General features: G+C 43.6%; 1 protein-coding gene across 4 annotated transcripts in view; it reads right to left on the reverse strand.

Moving 5' to 3' along the window:
- akap13 (A-kinase anchoring protein 13) overlaps positions 1-17174 on the reverse strand; it is a 119459-nt gene that overhangs the window by 62943 nt on the left and 39342 nt on the right. For all 4 annotated transcript variants that reach the window (XM_079240865.1, XM_079240864.1, XM_079240863.1 and 1 more), the window contains exons 7-9: positions 14109-14304; positions 11791-13846; positions 10335-10417 (exon numbers count right to left, since the gene is read on the reverse strand). In XM_079240865.1, coding sequence (XP_079096991.1) covers positions 10335-10417; positions 11791-13846; positions 14109-14304 — 2335 coding nt within the window. The remainder of the gene's footprint in view (positions 1-10334; positions 10418-11790; positions 13847-14108; positions 14305-17174) is intronic.

The following is a 17174-nucleotide window of genomic DNA, read 5'->3' on the forward strand; positions in this document are numbered from 1 at the left end:
TTCACTTCCAAAAATGACTCTTTGTGACTCAAAACTTTCAAAAATCATTGCAATGATACCTGGTGCACAGCTCCCAAAGTAGCACGACAGACGTCTCGTCCGCCAGAAATATTATGAGCAGCAAAAAGTGAGTCAAAAAGTCAGCAGCACCTGCACGGAAATGATTACTCTTATTAAAAGCATGGTGGATAAAGGGAAAAGAATTTGGAGTTAAGGTGCCTGGTATGTTTTATTCAAAAAGCACACCGTGTCAGCCAGTAAGGCCTGCAGAACAACCAGCCAGCCAGCCAGCCAGTGAGGAGCCAATCACCCCATCCGATAGCTGGCAGCTTGTATTTATCAACAGTCCAGTGCATATTTGTAGTGTCAGGGGAATCTAAACTGTACCCAGTAAAAACACATCTGGTTTAAAAATAAAAGGCGGGTTGGTGTGTTAAGTGTGTGTGTGTGTCAGTGTGTGTACGGTGGTGCATGCAGGACCTGGACTGCTGCCTTGTTTCTGAACAGGCATGCAGCCAGAGAGGTTCTGCAGCACTAAATGATGCCGTGGCGGACAGAGTGACTGTTTCCAGCCAGGCATGAACCCACGGCACGCTTTGATCCCCACTGCTGGCAACAGCAGACCTGAGGATGAAGCTATTCGAAGGTGAACCTTGGAAGTGTGCTTTTGGCTTGAGGACTGCTGAATTACTCCACACATAATGACTTTTTTCCATATTGTCCTTATAAAAAGATTAAATTTACAAGCGACTGGCTAAAGAGGCTGCAACCAGTGACTTGCAAAGCCACTGTTTGCAGCTGCTCTTGCAAGCAGAAAACAATGAAGAATGCAAAAAGAAGATGCCCGAAACAGGGAAATAAGAATTGGGGAGTTTCTTTTATGCTGAATGCATTTAGAAAGCGTGCTGCGGTGTTTGTTAGTACAGCATAAAGGTCTATTCACAGTGACTGTAGTTGGTAAGTAGAGTGATGATGTGTTTCATGACTCCAGGCCAGGAGAGATGCTGGGATGTGAAACACTGGTTGGAATGAAGTCATTTGGCCAAATGCCTGTTTCCATCCCAGGCAAGAGGAAACCATTAGTCCAGCGCTGCCTTTTCCCACAACATCATCTCTCTCTCTCTCTCTCTTTCTCTCTCTCTCTCTGTCTCTCTCTCTCTCTGTCCTTCTCACACACATCCATATCCTTGCCATTTGAGCCCTCGGAGCTGACATTAGAACAAGTTTAGAAAGTGACAAATGGCTGAAGAGAGGTGTTACATTTACCAGAGGAATCTTCTTCACAGATATTCTCCTGCTGATGGATGTCACAAGCAGCAGACAGAGAACATGTCAGACATGCCAACTGCTGGGAACTTCATCCTTTAGTTCAGGCATGATCGTCTTCACTCCAGCCTCATTAGATGATGGCAAATAATAGGAACTCCTTCAGATCACTTCAGTATAAAGAAAGTTTATCTAAGTCATGTTACCTGTAGTAAGTAGAGATAAATATTCCCCCCATCTCCTTTGTGCTTTTTGTTGTGCTAAATACGTGAAAACATAACAGACTATCATTTATTTACCTCTTTATGTAACAGCTGCATGACTGAAGTTTTAGATTTTTAAGGAACTAAAATAATACTTAGACTCCCCTTGTTTCCAGTGCAGGAACCAGAAGCTTATCAGGGTTCCAGGGAAAATAATGGGGAGATTACCTGTTAGGTTATCTGTTAACATTAAGTTGTGCCATGTGGATAGTTGTCACAACATCTAGACTTAGAAGAATGAATGCATGAGCAGAAATAAATATGGGGGAAAATAAAGCAATAAAGCTTAAAGCTCTGATTGTTTCCCTGCAGAAGTGAGTTCCAGTTAGTTTACCTGCCTGTGTAGGCTGCTCAACCAACCCTCTAGCAGGTGCTAATCCTCCTGATTATAGCTTATAAAGTCCACTTGTAGGGTCTTTAACGCACCAGAGTACACATTTTCCCAACAGGATATGACCCATCTATGTTGTGTCTGCCAGATGCAGTTATTCTCCACACAGCGATGGATGCACATATAAACACAGGTTAAACAAAAACATTGCTTTTTTTAGCCTTCAATGTAAGAATTGCTTGATTCTAGCTCATTTTCTGAGCCCCATCATGGAGCTTCACCAGTCCAAGTTGCATGTTCTACACGTCAACCAGCCACCACAACCAGGTGTCCTACTGCAAAGCAGGGGACAAAAAGACCCTGTGTGTGTGCTACGCTCTGAACTACAATCAGCTTCAGTACATGTGATAAAGGCAATGAAAAGAAGTGGAAAAGTCACAGGAATTATTAAAAAAAAAAAAAAGTTTCCTCAGACTGGAAGCACCAGACTGGTTGAGCCTTAGTCCAGCTCTGCACCACAGATTTTAGAGCTTACAAGTTATTTTTACTTGCATGTTTGTGAGTAACTTGTGGTCCAACTGCAGAAACTACAGAGCAGTGCACGTCTGTCTTGGAGCAGGTTCACTAACTTCACTAAACAGGAATTTATGGTGATTAATAGAACAGCTTTTTTAAGGTTTTAATCAACAGTGGATGGGAATATGAGCTGCACGGCAGCCAGGGGAAAACTCCACAGTGGGAAAATGTTATAAAAAGTTTTATACGTCGAGAAGGGAAAAGGACATTAGAGCTCTAAATAGAACCACTTTGGGGTGTTACATAGATCCCATTCAGAAAGAGTCCAACCTGCTCTCACTTTGAATAAATAGCTTTTATGCTAAATCATTACTCTAGGTCCACGGAGGAGAAAATTCACTATGACAAGACTTTTTCAGATGTTTATATTCTGCTTTAGTTGTGTAGTTTGTTAGACAAGCACCCGCTATGCTCAACACACACCCCTGAAAAGACCGTTTGAGCCTTATTAACTTTTACACACAGTTGCTCCACAGAGATCGATTGAGAGCAGGCATCTGTCATTGTGTCACATAGAGCAACGCCATGCAGCAGTGTACATCCAGACACCACACTCCACCCCAAAATAATCAGCACTCTAGAGTCTGGAGGGCCACTATCAACAAGCGTGCAATCATCCTCCAGGGTGCAGCACAGCGAAAGCCGTACAAACAACTCTGCTAGAAAACTTTGGGTTTTTCCAAAGCGTGCCAACATCATTTCTGATTCCTATGATAACATGTCCTTTTACAAAAAGCAGTTTTTGAAGAGCTTTACTGAATAAGTGTGATCAGGCCTGTGATGTGAGCCCAGCTCAGGAAACTTAAGATGCTCGACCACAGAACTCCACCGAACAGTTTTAAGTTCAGGCAATTATGTTATTAATTCTCTCTGACCTCCTTTTTATGGTTTACTTTAATGAACTAACTCCTGCTTTTCATTCTTCTAACCTTCCTTTTGTTGCTTTTGCCGTTATTTATTATCTGTCTGTAGCACTTTAGGACCAAAGTTTTCAAAGCCTCCAGTCAAATGACTGTTATTACGGCGGCACTGGGCGTATCGTCATACCAAACAACTTTGCTTGAACGTGCGGATAAGTTGCCTACCTTAATCAAAACCACGTCTACGGCCCTCTCTCCTTTGGCACAGAAACTGTACCTCCGCTTGTGTCGTTCGTACATCTTCTAATAAATATCCAGGGCAGATTTACTGAACACAACATAAAAAGAATCCACTGTTGAAGCACAGTTCAGGAGAGCTGAGGCGGTCTGCTAAGCTTCACATCTGGCCAGAGAGGCAGTCCGCTACTCCCTCCCTCCTTCTTTTCTTCCCTCCCTTCCTTCTCAGTCTTCTTGTCCTCTGTCATCTCAACTTCACTAGCCTGACTCGTGCCTTCACGCCCTCTCTCTCTCTCTCTCTCTTTCAGCGAGTCTCTCTCATCCTGTGAACCAGTCAGTAAGTACTGTTTTGTTACTCTCCAACAGACAACAGGGCATTTTTACTCCACTTAATCTGACTCAATGGACTGTTTTAACTGCTTCCTCGTGCAATTACAAAGTCCCAACAAGCTATCAACTAACACAATCCTACTGCGTTTTGATGCACATGCATTTAAAAATATCACTTTAATATGCTGCATAGTTCCAAGTTTCCGGGCATGTGCTCATACATGTAAAATAAAAAATGGCCACAGGTCAGTCCCCTAACTTGTTTTACTCAGGTGGCATAATGTGAATGTGCAAACAGGACACAAGCTCCGCTGCTGCAGTGGGAAGCAAGCGCGGGACACAACGCGGTACATGTGTATTATTATATATTTCATGTCTTCTTTGGATAACATGGTTGAAAAATACAAGATAAATAGATGATCAGCCAAAGCAAATATGACCACCGGTCTTATATTGATAATGTCGTCCTCATGTCGTCAACAGACAAGTTAGGACGTGGAGAAGGAACATCTGGAAGTCTTTGTTCTGTGGGGTTGCCTTCTACAGATGCTATCAGACTGGTTTTAGGGGAACATGAAGATTGGTGAACACACCACTCTTTCTTCTGCTTTTTGAACCTTTACATGTTTTTTTCTTTGGTTTTTTTCGTTGACCTCCTGGTGGAGGCTCCTGCTATGGGGGGAGGTGGGACTAATCAGCAGAGCAGCCTCCATGTAAACGTCAGCATGCAGGTTTTCCCCAACAGAAAACCGCCCTGCTGCTACAGCGTGATGGGTGGTTGGTGCTGCTCACTTTTCTTGTCAGTTGTCATAATGTTCTGGCTGATGAGTGTGTATAAAATGTATCTTTTGACTCCTAGTTCAAATGCAATCTTTTTCCTAAGAAGTTTGGGTCCCTGAGGCAAAGCAGTCTACTAAACACAAAGCACTGCGGCATTGATCTGCTCAAAAATAACCACAAACTGGATTTGCTTCACTTTGGCAGAGGAATTACATAAGCCACAGTTTGTCCAATAAGCACAAAAAATGGTTCCAATTACAAATACAAGAGAAAATTTGTTCTTTAAAGCACTACAATGCCGAGACTGAGCATCTTCTAAAAGATATTTAGCTCCTCTCTGCACGGCCAGGATGATGTTTCTGACATGAAAACCCAGCTCTAACCTCATGACCCCAGTGCTAGTTAGCAAACAGCACAAAGATGAGAAGCCACAAACAAACTCTGGAGTTCACAAAGAACCAAATGTTTCACAGTTTACAGCTTAAATAGTCCCCTGAGTGGGTTAAAAACCAACTGTCCAATAAACTGCAAGGACAATTATCATGCATGTTGCTTATTTCCACCTTATTATTACTTCTAAGCAGGTTTTCTAAGCCCTCACCATTTATAAACACGTATCTATGTATTTAGGAAGGGTGTGGCCGACAGTCAAGTCGCTTGGTTGCTACAAGCAACCAAGAAAAGGGATCTACTGACACTAAGAAGTCCAAAATTGTAAAGTAGCCGAAAAATAATGAATAAAGAGATTATGAGAAACATTAAAACAGATGGACAAAAACAGCTGAAGGCTTATTTTTGAGAGATTTTATGGGCAGATGAAATTATAATGGCTCATAACAGAGAAAATGGATGGACCCGTGGATGGATCAATACTTGCTACAGGGACCACTTTAAGTCAGGCTCCAGCAAAGTATCACGATGGCGGTGGGCTGCTCTTATCCAATGTCTGCTGTTTTGATTAAAGCAAACACTGTTTGAATCCAAATACTACAGGTCTCACCCCTCTGCCATGTGGCACCACTGTGTCACTATAGTAGCCTAAAAGGGACAAATCAAACACTGAGTCTGGAGGGAGGGGGGAGGAGGGGGATCAAGATTTCATGTAGCCACTGTAACTGGAGAACAGTCAGCCATTTTTAAACAGGAGGCGTTATTGCATCTATCCAAGCAGCCTACTCCATGGCTAATAAGCAGAAGCCTCAGAGAGGACTCTGATTTTGTTTCCTCTGACCTGAAGAGTCACAGGATTGATATGAAAAAGGTCTTTTTTAACCCTCTACATTTGGGATAAACCTCTGATTTAAAACAGCCTCGTTATGCTTTTGTATGTTTTCTGACATTTCTACAATGTGTCATTATTAAACTCAAATATGTATGTTTACAATGTCCAGCCAGAAGGAACTTATTTTATCCAGTTGCCTTAAATGCTTCATCGTCAGACTGTTTTTTATCCATCTACTCACTATTGTGTCATGGTTCCCAAATTACTTGTACTGTCATATTCTTCAGGCAGTGGGATGATGATGATATGTGATGGGAAAAGTAACACATGCTGCTTATGGGTGTCCAGCTCTGCTACTGAAGCGCTACAATGCTGCAGGTTTTCCATGTGTTTATGCTCTAACACACCTGGTTCCAATGAGTCACTGTGTCGATGTTTATAGGCTGTTGCATCCATTTTTTTGGTATCAGGTGTGTTGCAACTGGAACACTCTGAAAACCTGCAGGACGGTGGCCCTTAAGGGTCAATTCTGGACACCTCTGTGCTACATACTCACTCTGACATCAGTCATAGATGCTCTTCCTATATTTTAAAATTTATGCTTTTATATACAGACATTTATCTGTTTTATTCTTATTATTCTTATTATTTTCATAGTCTTGTACCATTGTTAATGATATTATCACTATTTGTTAAATCTACTATTAATGATATCATTATTGTTGTTATAATGAGATGATTATTGTACTTATTACTCACATTACTGAGCCATAACAATCCATGATGTGTTTTTTTCTATCTGAGATCAATGGATATTGTTTGTTGTTCTTGATCAACAACGCAGCTGCAAAAATGTTTGGATTTGTTTACTAAACTTGTTAGACAAATGTTTACTAAACACAAACCCAAATGATCTAACTCAGACAGAAGTAGTTTCAGCTGTAGTTGCAGTATATTATGTACAAAGAAAAGCAAATAGCAACAGGCTGAAGTAGCAACAGGATGTAAGCATCATTATCATTCTGGCTCTTTTGCTTCAGCTACACTTCCAACATCTGCACCTATTAAAACCAGAGCAAAGAGAAAAATCTATATAATATGTATTACTGAATAACAATCTGTAATCTTACACAACTGCAGGTAACCGGCTAATTTAGCAAACAGACGTCCTGCATTTGATGCTCTCCTTCATATTCTGGATCTAACTTTGGCTCCAACATGAACAGCTGGACATGCGGTGAAGTCATGGTTGTCCCTTATATAATAGTTGAAGTAGTGCTGATCACCACAAATCGCCAACCATTTTCCCACCTCTCACTAAGCTTTAGGGAAATAATATAGTTAAAGGTTGTATTCTCCACATCCTTTCATTCTCAGGAGGAGAAAATAATCACAAAACTTTAGAAATGATGATAGCTGCAAAGCTAATATTAAGGTACCGTAATTAAAAATGTGCCAAGTCCCCTTTAGTCTTGTAGATGTGATATGATTGAGAAATCTGCATGTAAGGAGTTTGTTTCATTCTTCAAATAAACAGATTTAATGCTCAGTTATGGCTAAATAAGTGTTTCCACAACTAGCGTAGCTCATAGAAGCAAACTTGTGCCTAAATTTTATCAGCTCAGACTGTTGGAGGAAAAGCAAAGAACAAGAGGAAAGAAGAAGGGAAATAATAGAAAAGTAAATAAACAAGTTAAAGAGATAAAAAAATAAACACAAAAATACAGAAAATACAAAAAAAAGGTAATTTATATGAAAATAAATTGTGAAAATATTTAATCTTTTTAATTTATTTCTGTATCTAAATCTTTTCCATCATCATTTTATTCCTTTATTACAGTTAAAGCTCCCGCCTGTCTGTCTATCTCTTGTTCCATCTCTTCATCACCTGTGAAGATCTCTGCATCCACTCCTCTGCTGGAGGCAACGACTCATTCACAACCCAGAAAAAGCTCGCACCCCCTTTTCAGCTGAGAAACATCACATCATCAACAAACGAAAAGCAGCTGACTTTCTTCCCAACTTTACACCCTCTCCGGTGGCTTCTTGGCCTGGAGAACCAAACAGAACCACATTACCTCCAAAAAGGGATAGACGCAAACCTGAGGCTCCCGAACCAACCAGCTCAACCAGATATCCTCCTGCAAGAGATCCTGTCCATGACCACCACAAACAGGCATGGCGGCCAGCCTTGATGGAGTCAAACACGAACTGTGAAAACGTTACGTTTTGTGAATGCAGACCAACTGTGGCTCTTGTTTTGGACTTGCAAAGACCCCTATCAGTCTGCAACCTATTCTCTCATGGCACCCTTACAGAATCCTTAGAGACCCACCCTGGACCTCCATGCGACATTCTAGCAGCATGTCATAGAAGACAGCCCCACAATATCCAAAGCTTTCAGCAAATCTCGTCCATCCTTGAAGCCCTGGCTCCAGAGAGCTTTTTAACTACCCCTGCTAAGATGAGGGGCATGTCTTCCACCAAATATTTAAACTCAGCCTCTTTAGTGGAGGACAGAATGGCTGGAAGATGTCCCTTTTTCACAGAGGCCAAGAACTACCAGGGACAGACCCTGTTTTTCCTTCCAAGCTCTTGAATGGTTTTCCAGCTCTTCAACTGAAGGTCCTTCTCCACGGCCTCGCCAATATCTTATCAAGCTCAAGGTTTAGCTTCTACAACAATGGCTGCAACAGGTGACACTGGGATCACCAAGTCACAGGCTCCCAGAAGGAGGGCATTTAGAACCAGGGACATCTAAGTCCACAAAGTCTTCGTTTTCAGCTTGTTGGCTTCCCTCATCACTGGTGTCCATCAGCACCCCTAGCTGGCACAGCAGACACCATCAGATCCCAGCTCCTGCATGCTGGGTCCACTATGAAAGCTGTGAAAATGCCACTCAGCCTTTCCTGGAATATGAGGAAAACTGTTCCAGAGGTGTGTGTTAAGGACCTCACAGACAGGGTCTCCAGACTCACAACCCACTGGAGTTCATCTGAATCCCATTTGGTTGAAAACAAAGAGAAGAAAAAAGAAAATCTGTGTGATCTAAGTTGCTCTGGTATTAAAAGCTGCTCAGTAGGCCTCTCGGCTGTTAGTGTAAACTATGTGTGCAACTTTAACAAGTCATTTGAGCAGCGTCACCAGTGCAATGGGTCAAAGTGTTGCCGTGCAGAATGGCTAAACACACGCACCCAAAGTCTGAAGTATGACATGCAAACATATATTACACATGCTGATTTAAGCAGGGCTAAATCATCTCCTGTCAAAACAGCTTACATCAAGCCGCAACCCAGACTCGCTCTCTGTGATTATTAATTACTTCATTAACCTCCCATCTCCCTTCATGCAGCTAGCTGTTGCTGCAGTTTTCATCTAGATTCTCTCACCTTATCAGCTCTGGATGTTGTGTGAAGTTTTGTTGCCCATTTCACCCACACTCTACGTACATTTTTCATTCAAACTTCCTTAATGTAATTTTTTTATATCCTTCAACATAATAATTTAAATAATAACATTCATTACAATGCGTCTTTAAATCACGACTGTATTAGAAGGTTTACACACCCTGCATCTAAATAATGCCTCCAGTCAGATCATGTTGCCTAAAACTGCTGTAGAGAAGCTTATTTATGTGCAGAGGCAGGTCATTCTTTACATCTGTTGTTCAACGCACTTTAGATTTGCTGCTTTTGCCAGGATCACATGAGTGGCCATTAACTCATGGTAAGGAAACGCTCCAGTGATGCCACCGAGGCTGCAGCTCCCCCTGCTGGCACCCCCACTGCCCTGCATGCTCCTTGTTTATCCTCCTGTAGTCAAACATCTGGCATTCAGAACAAGCCGCTGACCCAGACCACAACCCAGGAATAAGCAGAGCCACTCCAGTCTCTGGCTGCAGAGGAATCCGACAGTCAGCAACATTTCTGAGAAAAGCCTCGTCGACTACAGATCGCATCCATGTGCTGTGTGGCTGAGCCGACGGAGAAAAGCAACTTCACAGGATGAGCCGGGCACATGTTATCAGATCTTACAGTCTGCAGACGTCCTCTCACCTCAATAGATGATATTTTACTTGTTGAATTGCTGCATTAACAAAAAAAGTGAATTACTCCTCAAGGGAAGAAAGTTCCAGGCAGCATTCCTGACAAACTTTCTGCAAATCTCCAGCTGGTGTTTCAAACTGGCCTTTCCTTTTGCTTTCTTATTTTCAATCTACTTTTCCTTTTATGCCCAAACTATTCTGACCATTTGCAAAAGACAACTTTTTTTTTTTAAAGAGTGTCTCAAACATCAAATACCACCATAGCTTGCATAGCATTGCTTTGGAAAACCCTTTTTTTCCCCCAAAAGTTACTTAGCGTGTTTCACGGCTTCGACAAACAAAGACTATCTAAGAAGCGTTATTATCAAAGCCACATCGACAGCAAAGCAGAGCCTGATGAGTACAGTAGAGGCTTGCATCGTACCGTTGAGCCTGTTTCCTCTGCCGGGATGCTTTCTTCCTCTGCTGCATCGCTAGCAGTGTCTTCAGACTTGTTGACATGCACCTCTGGAGAAATACACACAACACAATAAAATCAGTTCAACAGTAACTCTTCAAAATGCAGGAATAAATGTTTAGCATGAATAAACGAGACTGGTGTGTCCTCACTACACTTATACTGGTGAGTTATAGCTGGTGCAAAGTAGCTTCCTCAGCCTATTTATTTACTATTTAAATTTTGTAGAAAAGTAGCATTTCCCACAAGGAGAGCTGCTGCTTAGATGTAAGAAAACAAGTTGTTCTGTTATAATAAACACTAATACAATAATAATAATATTTTCTGTTTCATTTATTATTATGGATCAAGAGCTTACTGGTTCGGCGTGATTACATAAGCCAACTGGTTTTGATGAATATTGGAGAAAGTGGGAAAGGCTCCATGTAAACAGACCTGACTGAGATAAGAAATTTGCATTTTTTACATGAAGCCTCAGGGGAAAAATTAAAAAAGGGGGAAAGCCAATCCAGTGATTGCCCACGATATTAGAAGGTACAAGGTGGCTGTCGTGCCGTAAATATATTCTCTGATTCACAGTGACATGCCGCTCTCTGAGTGACGCACGGCGCTAACCTTGCCCTCGACCTCTCTGTATTTAACTTGGGTCCTGTACAGTTATTTCAGCCTAATAAAAATTGCAGACTGAGGACTGCTGCAAGTTCGCTTCGAGATAAGAGACTCTGCAAGTCTCACTTCCTGTTCCACGCTCGACACGGACTGGCTTGTGTGTTTGTTTTCCAGAACCCAGCCTTCTAGCTGTGGATCTGAGACCTGGTCACATGCACTGGTAATGTGACTGTGTCTGCTGACATGTGTGACATTCTGTAACTACATGTTTATATGTAGGAGATGTGCACAGAACTTATGAATACAAAAGGAAACTATCTGACTGATCATAATTTTAGATATTTGAGATACTGGCACATGATAAGTCACCATCTCTCGCATGTTTTCAGCACTGAATAATGAGTCAAAAGTTACTGTGCTGATGCCAAACTTAGCTGAAACTATTCAGCAAATAGACTCTTTTGAAAAAATAAATCATTTTTAACAATGATGGCGAGATGCTAAATCCTAATTAGAAGGACAACTAGCCCTAAAAAGCATGACGAGCGAGCAAAACATGTTTTTGTAGTAGCTATATATCACAACAGGATGTCAGACAAAAGCTAAAAACCTCTCTGAGCGCAATTATAGTGAGCTACATGGCATTTAACTCTGTGCAGCTTTTGCTATTAATCACCAGAAGAGGAATGAATTCGATTTAGCTTATTTGCTCAGGAATGAGACTTTGACAAACATATCTCCCTGTGATGCATGAGTGTGTGTGGACCTGAAATAAAGCTGATGGAGGGAAGGAAATAAATCAGTGTTTACCCACCTCGGGTTGCGCTGCAGCTCTCTGAGGCTCCATCCACTGAGTCATGAGTGTTTGGGGTTTCAGCCGCCTGATCTTCACCGCGAGGCTCTGTGGATGCTTCACTGTTGGAAGGAGGTCCATCTACTTCAGAAAAACCTACATCTGCAGCCTCTGATGAGCCGACACAGAGGTGTTTCTCAGCTGTTTTCTCATCTGAGTCATGTTGTTTGGGCTGCTCAGACACATTTCCACACTCGTCTGCTCCCACTTCCACAGATGTCTCACCGGTCTGGGGATCATCTCCTTCAACTGGAAGAACGGCTTTGCTTTCATTACTGACAGGCTGATCTGGTTCAGACTGGACCACAGGAGACGGCGCTGATGAACAATGCCCCATGCCTACATTTAACTCTGAGCTGTTGGGTTCTTTATTTTCACCTTCATGGACTTCAGAGTCTTTTCTCACTGATGAATCCTCCTGAGAAAGCTCTTGGGTAAGTTCCCGCTTGTTCTCTGGATTAGAAGTCTCCTCTGCTTGGTTGCTGTCTGGTCTGCAATCCAGGCTCCCGATAGTAGCGAGCCCCGCATCGACAGTTAAGGAGTGTTCATTGCTTTCTTTCAATTCCACATCATTTGGGTCCTTGGTCTTGCTTCCTGCTAAAGAAACGTCTCCAACCTTGGTTTGAAGCAACTCTTGTACCTCCATTAGGCCACAGTCCTGAGTGGGATGGAACAGTTCGGTAGAAGAGCCTCCAAACGATCGGAAACTGTCTTCGTCGTCGCTGGAGAGGCCATGAACGGCGCCTGAATCGTGGTCGCGGGCCGGTCTCTTTGTCGGCATGTTTCCAGACGACAGCTCGGAGTTTAACGGATCGCTCCTCGCTTCCTGCGCGGAGTTGCCAGCAGTCTGAAAAGCTCCGTTTTCAGGCTCATCTGCAGGAAAAACTGTGCTTTGAAAACCAGAGTGTTCAGGTTTGTTTTCACCGTCTGACTCTTCACTGCTCGCTGCTCCAGAACAATTCCCAGAATGACAACTGGTTTCTGGAGCCAAGCCCTGCTGCTGTTGGGCTGTATAATCCCCACCAGCTGTTTCCTGGTTTTGTTCCTTGCTGTTTATGTCTGGCGGAGGTTCCCCCTCATGGAGGCCTTCTATCAAGACGCGTGGAACGGCGGATTGAGGCTCCTTGGTTACGTCAGCGCAGTCTGTCGGAGATGGGTTGGGGAGGTCTCTTGGGGTTGATACGGGGTCTGTTAACCCTTCCCTCTCCACCTCCTCTTCCAGAACGAGTCTGTCGCAGAGCTCCTGGACGAGTTTTCTTACTTCTTCCTGGACAGTCTGGTCCTGCTGACAGCTCTCCTGCGTTTCAGAATCAGAGATGTCCGAACCGTCGGAGCACTCGGAGGACGGAGACTGACCCATGGCTGAAGCGTTCCCGTCTCCACTGCCGGCTATTAGATCTGTTGACTTTGAGCTGATCTCCTCCTCCTCCCTCTTCCTGGCCGTGCTGTCCTCCTCTTCCTGCTCAGACTCTTCCTCTCCCAGTTCTTCCCGGATCGCAGCCTTTCCCGTATCAGCTTCCTCTGCCTGTTTACCACAGCGTGCGGCTGGTAGGGTTCCCACAGTGGCACTTTCCCTTTCAGCCTCACCCCGTGCTCCTTCGCTCCCGTCACACAAACTCAAACTCTGACTGGAAACAACACACCGCTCCCTCCCCTCCTCCTCCTCCTGTTGCTCCGTCTGGCAGAGCTGTCCCTCAGAGTTTGAACCGAGACACACCCTGTCCTCTGGGGGGCCGAGGCCATGCTCCTGGGGGCGTATTTCTGAGGATGGCGTACTCGAAAGTGAACTCAAGTCTTCATCAACATTCCCGATCTCCCCGTGCCCACAGTCAACAGCGTCGCCACTTTCTGTCGTACAGTTTTCTCCCCCGCTCCCGTCAGCTGTCGGATTCAGGCGCTCTGACGCCAAAGCGGCCCGCTGGAGTTGCCCCTGACAGGTTAAGTCTGTTTCCACGCCGTCACAACATTCAGCAGCAGTGTGAAGAGAGTCCAACTTCAGCTCCAGCACAGAAACTCCCTGCAGAAAGCAAACAGAGAGGAGGAGAAATGTTACCCTTTCCTCTGGAAGAACCAACAGCGCTGCTCTCTCCTTCTTATCAACAGCCAACTCTGTGATTGCATAAGGTGTTCCACTGGTTAAACAAACTAAGCCTGAAGTTTAGAGAGAAAAAATGAGGACGGTGAAAAGACAAACAATCCCACAACTTCCAGGAGCAGCAAAAGTCCAACATGAGCAGGAGTTTAGCTCACTGGAAGAGCAGCGAAGGGACGGGACTCACCTTGGCATGAAGATGGCATATTAGGTGCAGCAGATGCTCCACGCTTCGCTGAAGGTTTGGAGCGTCGCAGCCAGGGTGGGTTTTCACCGTCAGGGTGTGTGTGTTCAGCGTGGGGAAGTGGCAAGACACCCAAGCATCCGTAGAGGCCAGCTGGGCAGTCTCAGCGCCCTTGTCTGTCTCTGCATCCGTCTCAGCCCTGCCATGAAATAAACACGATGAAAACTATCTGAACCCTGCCGCCAGTCTGACAAAAAAATGCAGTAAAAGACATCCTGCGATATCATACTTAAAAAAGCCACTCCTAGTTGATAAACATCCAAGGAAAACTCTTCCACCTCCTTTGCTTTAAGGGATTAAAGTTTAAAGTATGTTCAGTGTTTTCTCCTCGTAGAGATAGTGCCGCCTCCCACCTCACATCTGCTTGCGTAATCCTGGGTGGATTGCTTTTGCTACAAGGCCTGGTGGCTGAAGTCACCGAGAAGGCTGCGAGTGACTTCACTTTTCATGAGCCAAATGTAATTACCAGCACATAAAGAGAAAGCTGCAGGTTGTTAAGCGACGCCTGGCAACAGGGAAGCTCGCTAAGTGGTAGTCGTCTTTCAGCTCGTGGCGTCCTCATTTTCACTTAAGTGAAAATTATTCTGCAACAAATACATAGAGTGCTTAAAAGACATAAAAGAGGTCCATTTCCACTTTAAGCTGTGTCTCAGTCCATTTACTAAAGAGTTGGGCTTTTTTTTTTTTCCCCCTCACAGTTTAATGTTTGGGTATAAAGGAACGAGAGAATTTGACCTCATTAGTCTCTCAGCGAGAACGCATTATTGTGGATAATACTTGACAACTTCAAACAGAACGTTTGTTCATTCCCTTCCCACTTAACAGAGACAGCTCTGCAGCGTGTTTGGATTAAAGTGAAGCTGCACATAGTGAGATGCTGGAAAGGTGCTACTACAGGTCAGTGGACACAGTTCTGAGGCTTTTCTGTCGCAGAATAGTTTCCCATCCCTCTGGATTCCTCAGCCCGCGACTTTTCCATTTGCACTCAACTATCAGCCTGCAGCTGGAAGAGCTAAGCTCGGCTGCAGCGGGGCTTCGTGGTGACGTTTATGAACACATCTATAGTTCTGTGAAGGCAGCAAACGACACCGCAGTCAAGTGGGGAGGACAAAGTGATATATTGGCAGGAAAATATTTGTACAAAGAAAAGGCCAAAGTTCACTAAAACTCTGAACTGGTGTAACCATCACAGGACAGTCTGACACAGATGCTTATTAAACTGGGCAAAAGCTTTTATAGAAATGCAGCTTAAAAGGCCAAGGCAGATTTTAGACAATTATAAGGAGTTTACAAGTTAATATTTGGTGTGAGAACTTTTATTCAGCACAGCTCTTAAATGAGCTTTCCTGTAAAGCCTGTTACATACTCCACGAGAAGCAAGAACTTTTTTCTTGTTCTCGAGGCTCCGAGAAGAAAATGACGTCATTTTGTTCTCGCGGACGTGTTTGAGGACAGTTCTTGACACATCGGGCTGGCAGAACTTTTTTCTTGCGGGGCTGCGAGAAGTATCGTGTGATTGGTCGGACATTTGAGGTGGGTGTGGTTAACACAGAGAAAGCATGAAGCGGAGTTGCTGCTTCCGTGTGTTTGCTGTTGCGGGCAAAACAGATTGTTTTGATAAAACAGCTGATCGAGGAAAGTACGAACATTTTCACATGTAGCATTAAAACACTCGGACCCAGCCGCGTGCACAACCCGCCCTGCCGCGGACGAAGTTGCTGTTTAAATATGAAACTAGAAAGCACGCAGAGAGCGGAAACCTCCACCAAGCACAATGTTAAAGAACCCTTTTAAAAAATTCCTGGATCCAAACGGTGATCCTGATCACCACCAAAATTTAATCAGTTCTTCATTTTTACATTTGCAACAACTCTTGAAATATTTATAAAAATCCATCCGTAACCTTTTAAGTTATCTTGAGCAAAAAGACGCCGGGGAAAACATTACCTCCTCGGCGGAGGTAACAACCGGGTTCATCTCACATAAAGCAGACATCGGCCCCCCGCAGTGACCCCTCCCCGATGATGACGTGCTTCTCGTGGAGTATGTATGGACCTGACGAACAAGACGTTTTTTCTTGTTCTTGCAGCCTCTAGAACAAGAACTCAGTGCTTGCGTCTCGTGGAGTATGTAACAAGCTTCAGTCTCCTGGAACATTTCTTCAGATTATTTCACTGCTCTGCTTTGAATGTTAGCAGCTGTTTGGTCTGTTTTCTGACAGGATGATCCCACACTGCTTCAGTCATGTTGAGGTCTGTGGGCTAAGGGGAGGAACCATCACTCCATCAGGTCTGTTGCTACTGATTTTCCCTCCAGTTCTTGAGTCATTTGGGATACTTCGGCCGTTTACTTTCCTTAAGGGAATGCCTTCTTGACAGCCACCCTTCCACTGAGACCATTACTGATGAAGTTTCAGTGAATAATAGATGGACAAACCTTGAGAGTCAGAGGCATCTCTCAGCTCTTGTGTCAGGTGTTTGCTGGATTTTTTCCTGTTTCATCTGCTGTGGACATATATATTTTAGGCCTGCCACTTCCTCTTTTGTCCTCTACTTGTCCAGTTTCCCCGCCTGGTTGGTGCAAAATATTCTTTTATGCCTGTCAAGTTGTGTTACCTTTCACATTTTTCATCACTGTAGCTGAAGAAATAGGAACAAGTTGTGTCTTTTTACAACAAAATGCTTGAATTGGTTCTTTCCGAAGTTGTCTGCCATGCGTAGAGACGATATGTGTTCACCCTTGAGTTAGGTGCCCTTTTGAAGCTTGAATGATTCATAACTCTGCATTAAATGAGTAAACAAAAAAAGAAAAGGAAAAAAAAAAAAAAAGAGTAAAAATGAAGCTAATGCCCAAAAAACTTTGAAAGACCTTCAGAAAGTCTGAAGAATTGTTGTCCGAAACCGCTTTAAATGATGACATGGCGGCTTGGAAGCAAAATAAAAGAGATGAGAAGAGGCTCAAACCTCTACAGTATCACAAGTTTCCTGAAGAAGATCTGCTGCTTTTTAA

The sequence above is a fragment of the Telmatherina bonti genome, assembly GCF_933228915.1.
Source record: "Telmatherina bonti genome assembly, chromosome: 1".
Taxonomy (NCBI): Eukaryota; Metazoa; Chordata; class Actinopteri; order Atheriniformes; family Telmatherinidae; genus Telmatherina; species Telmatherina bonti.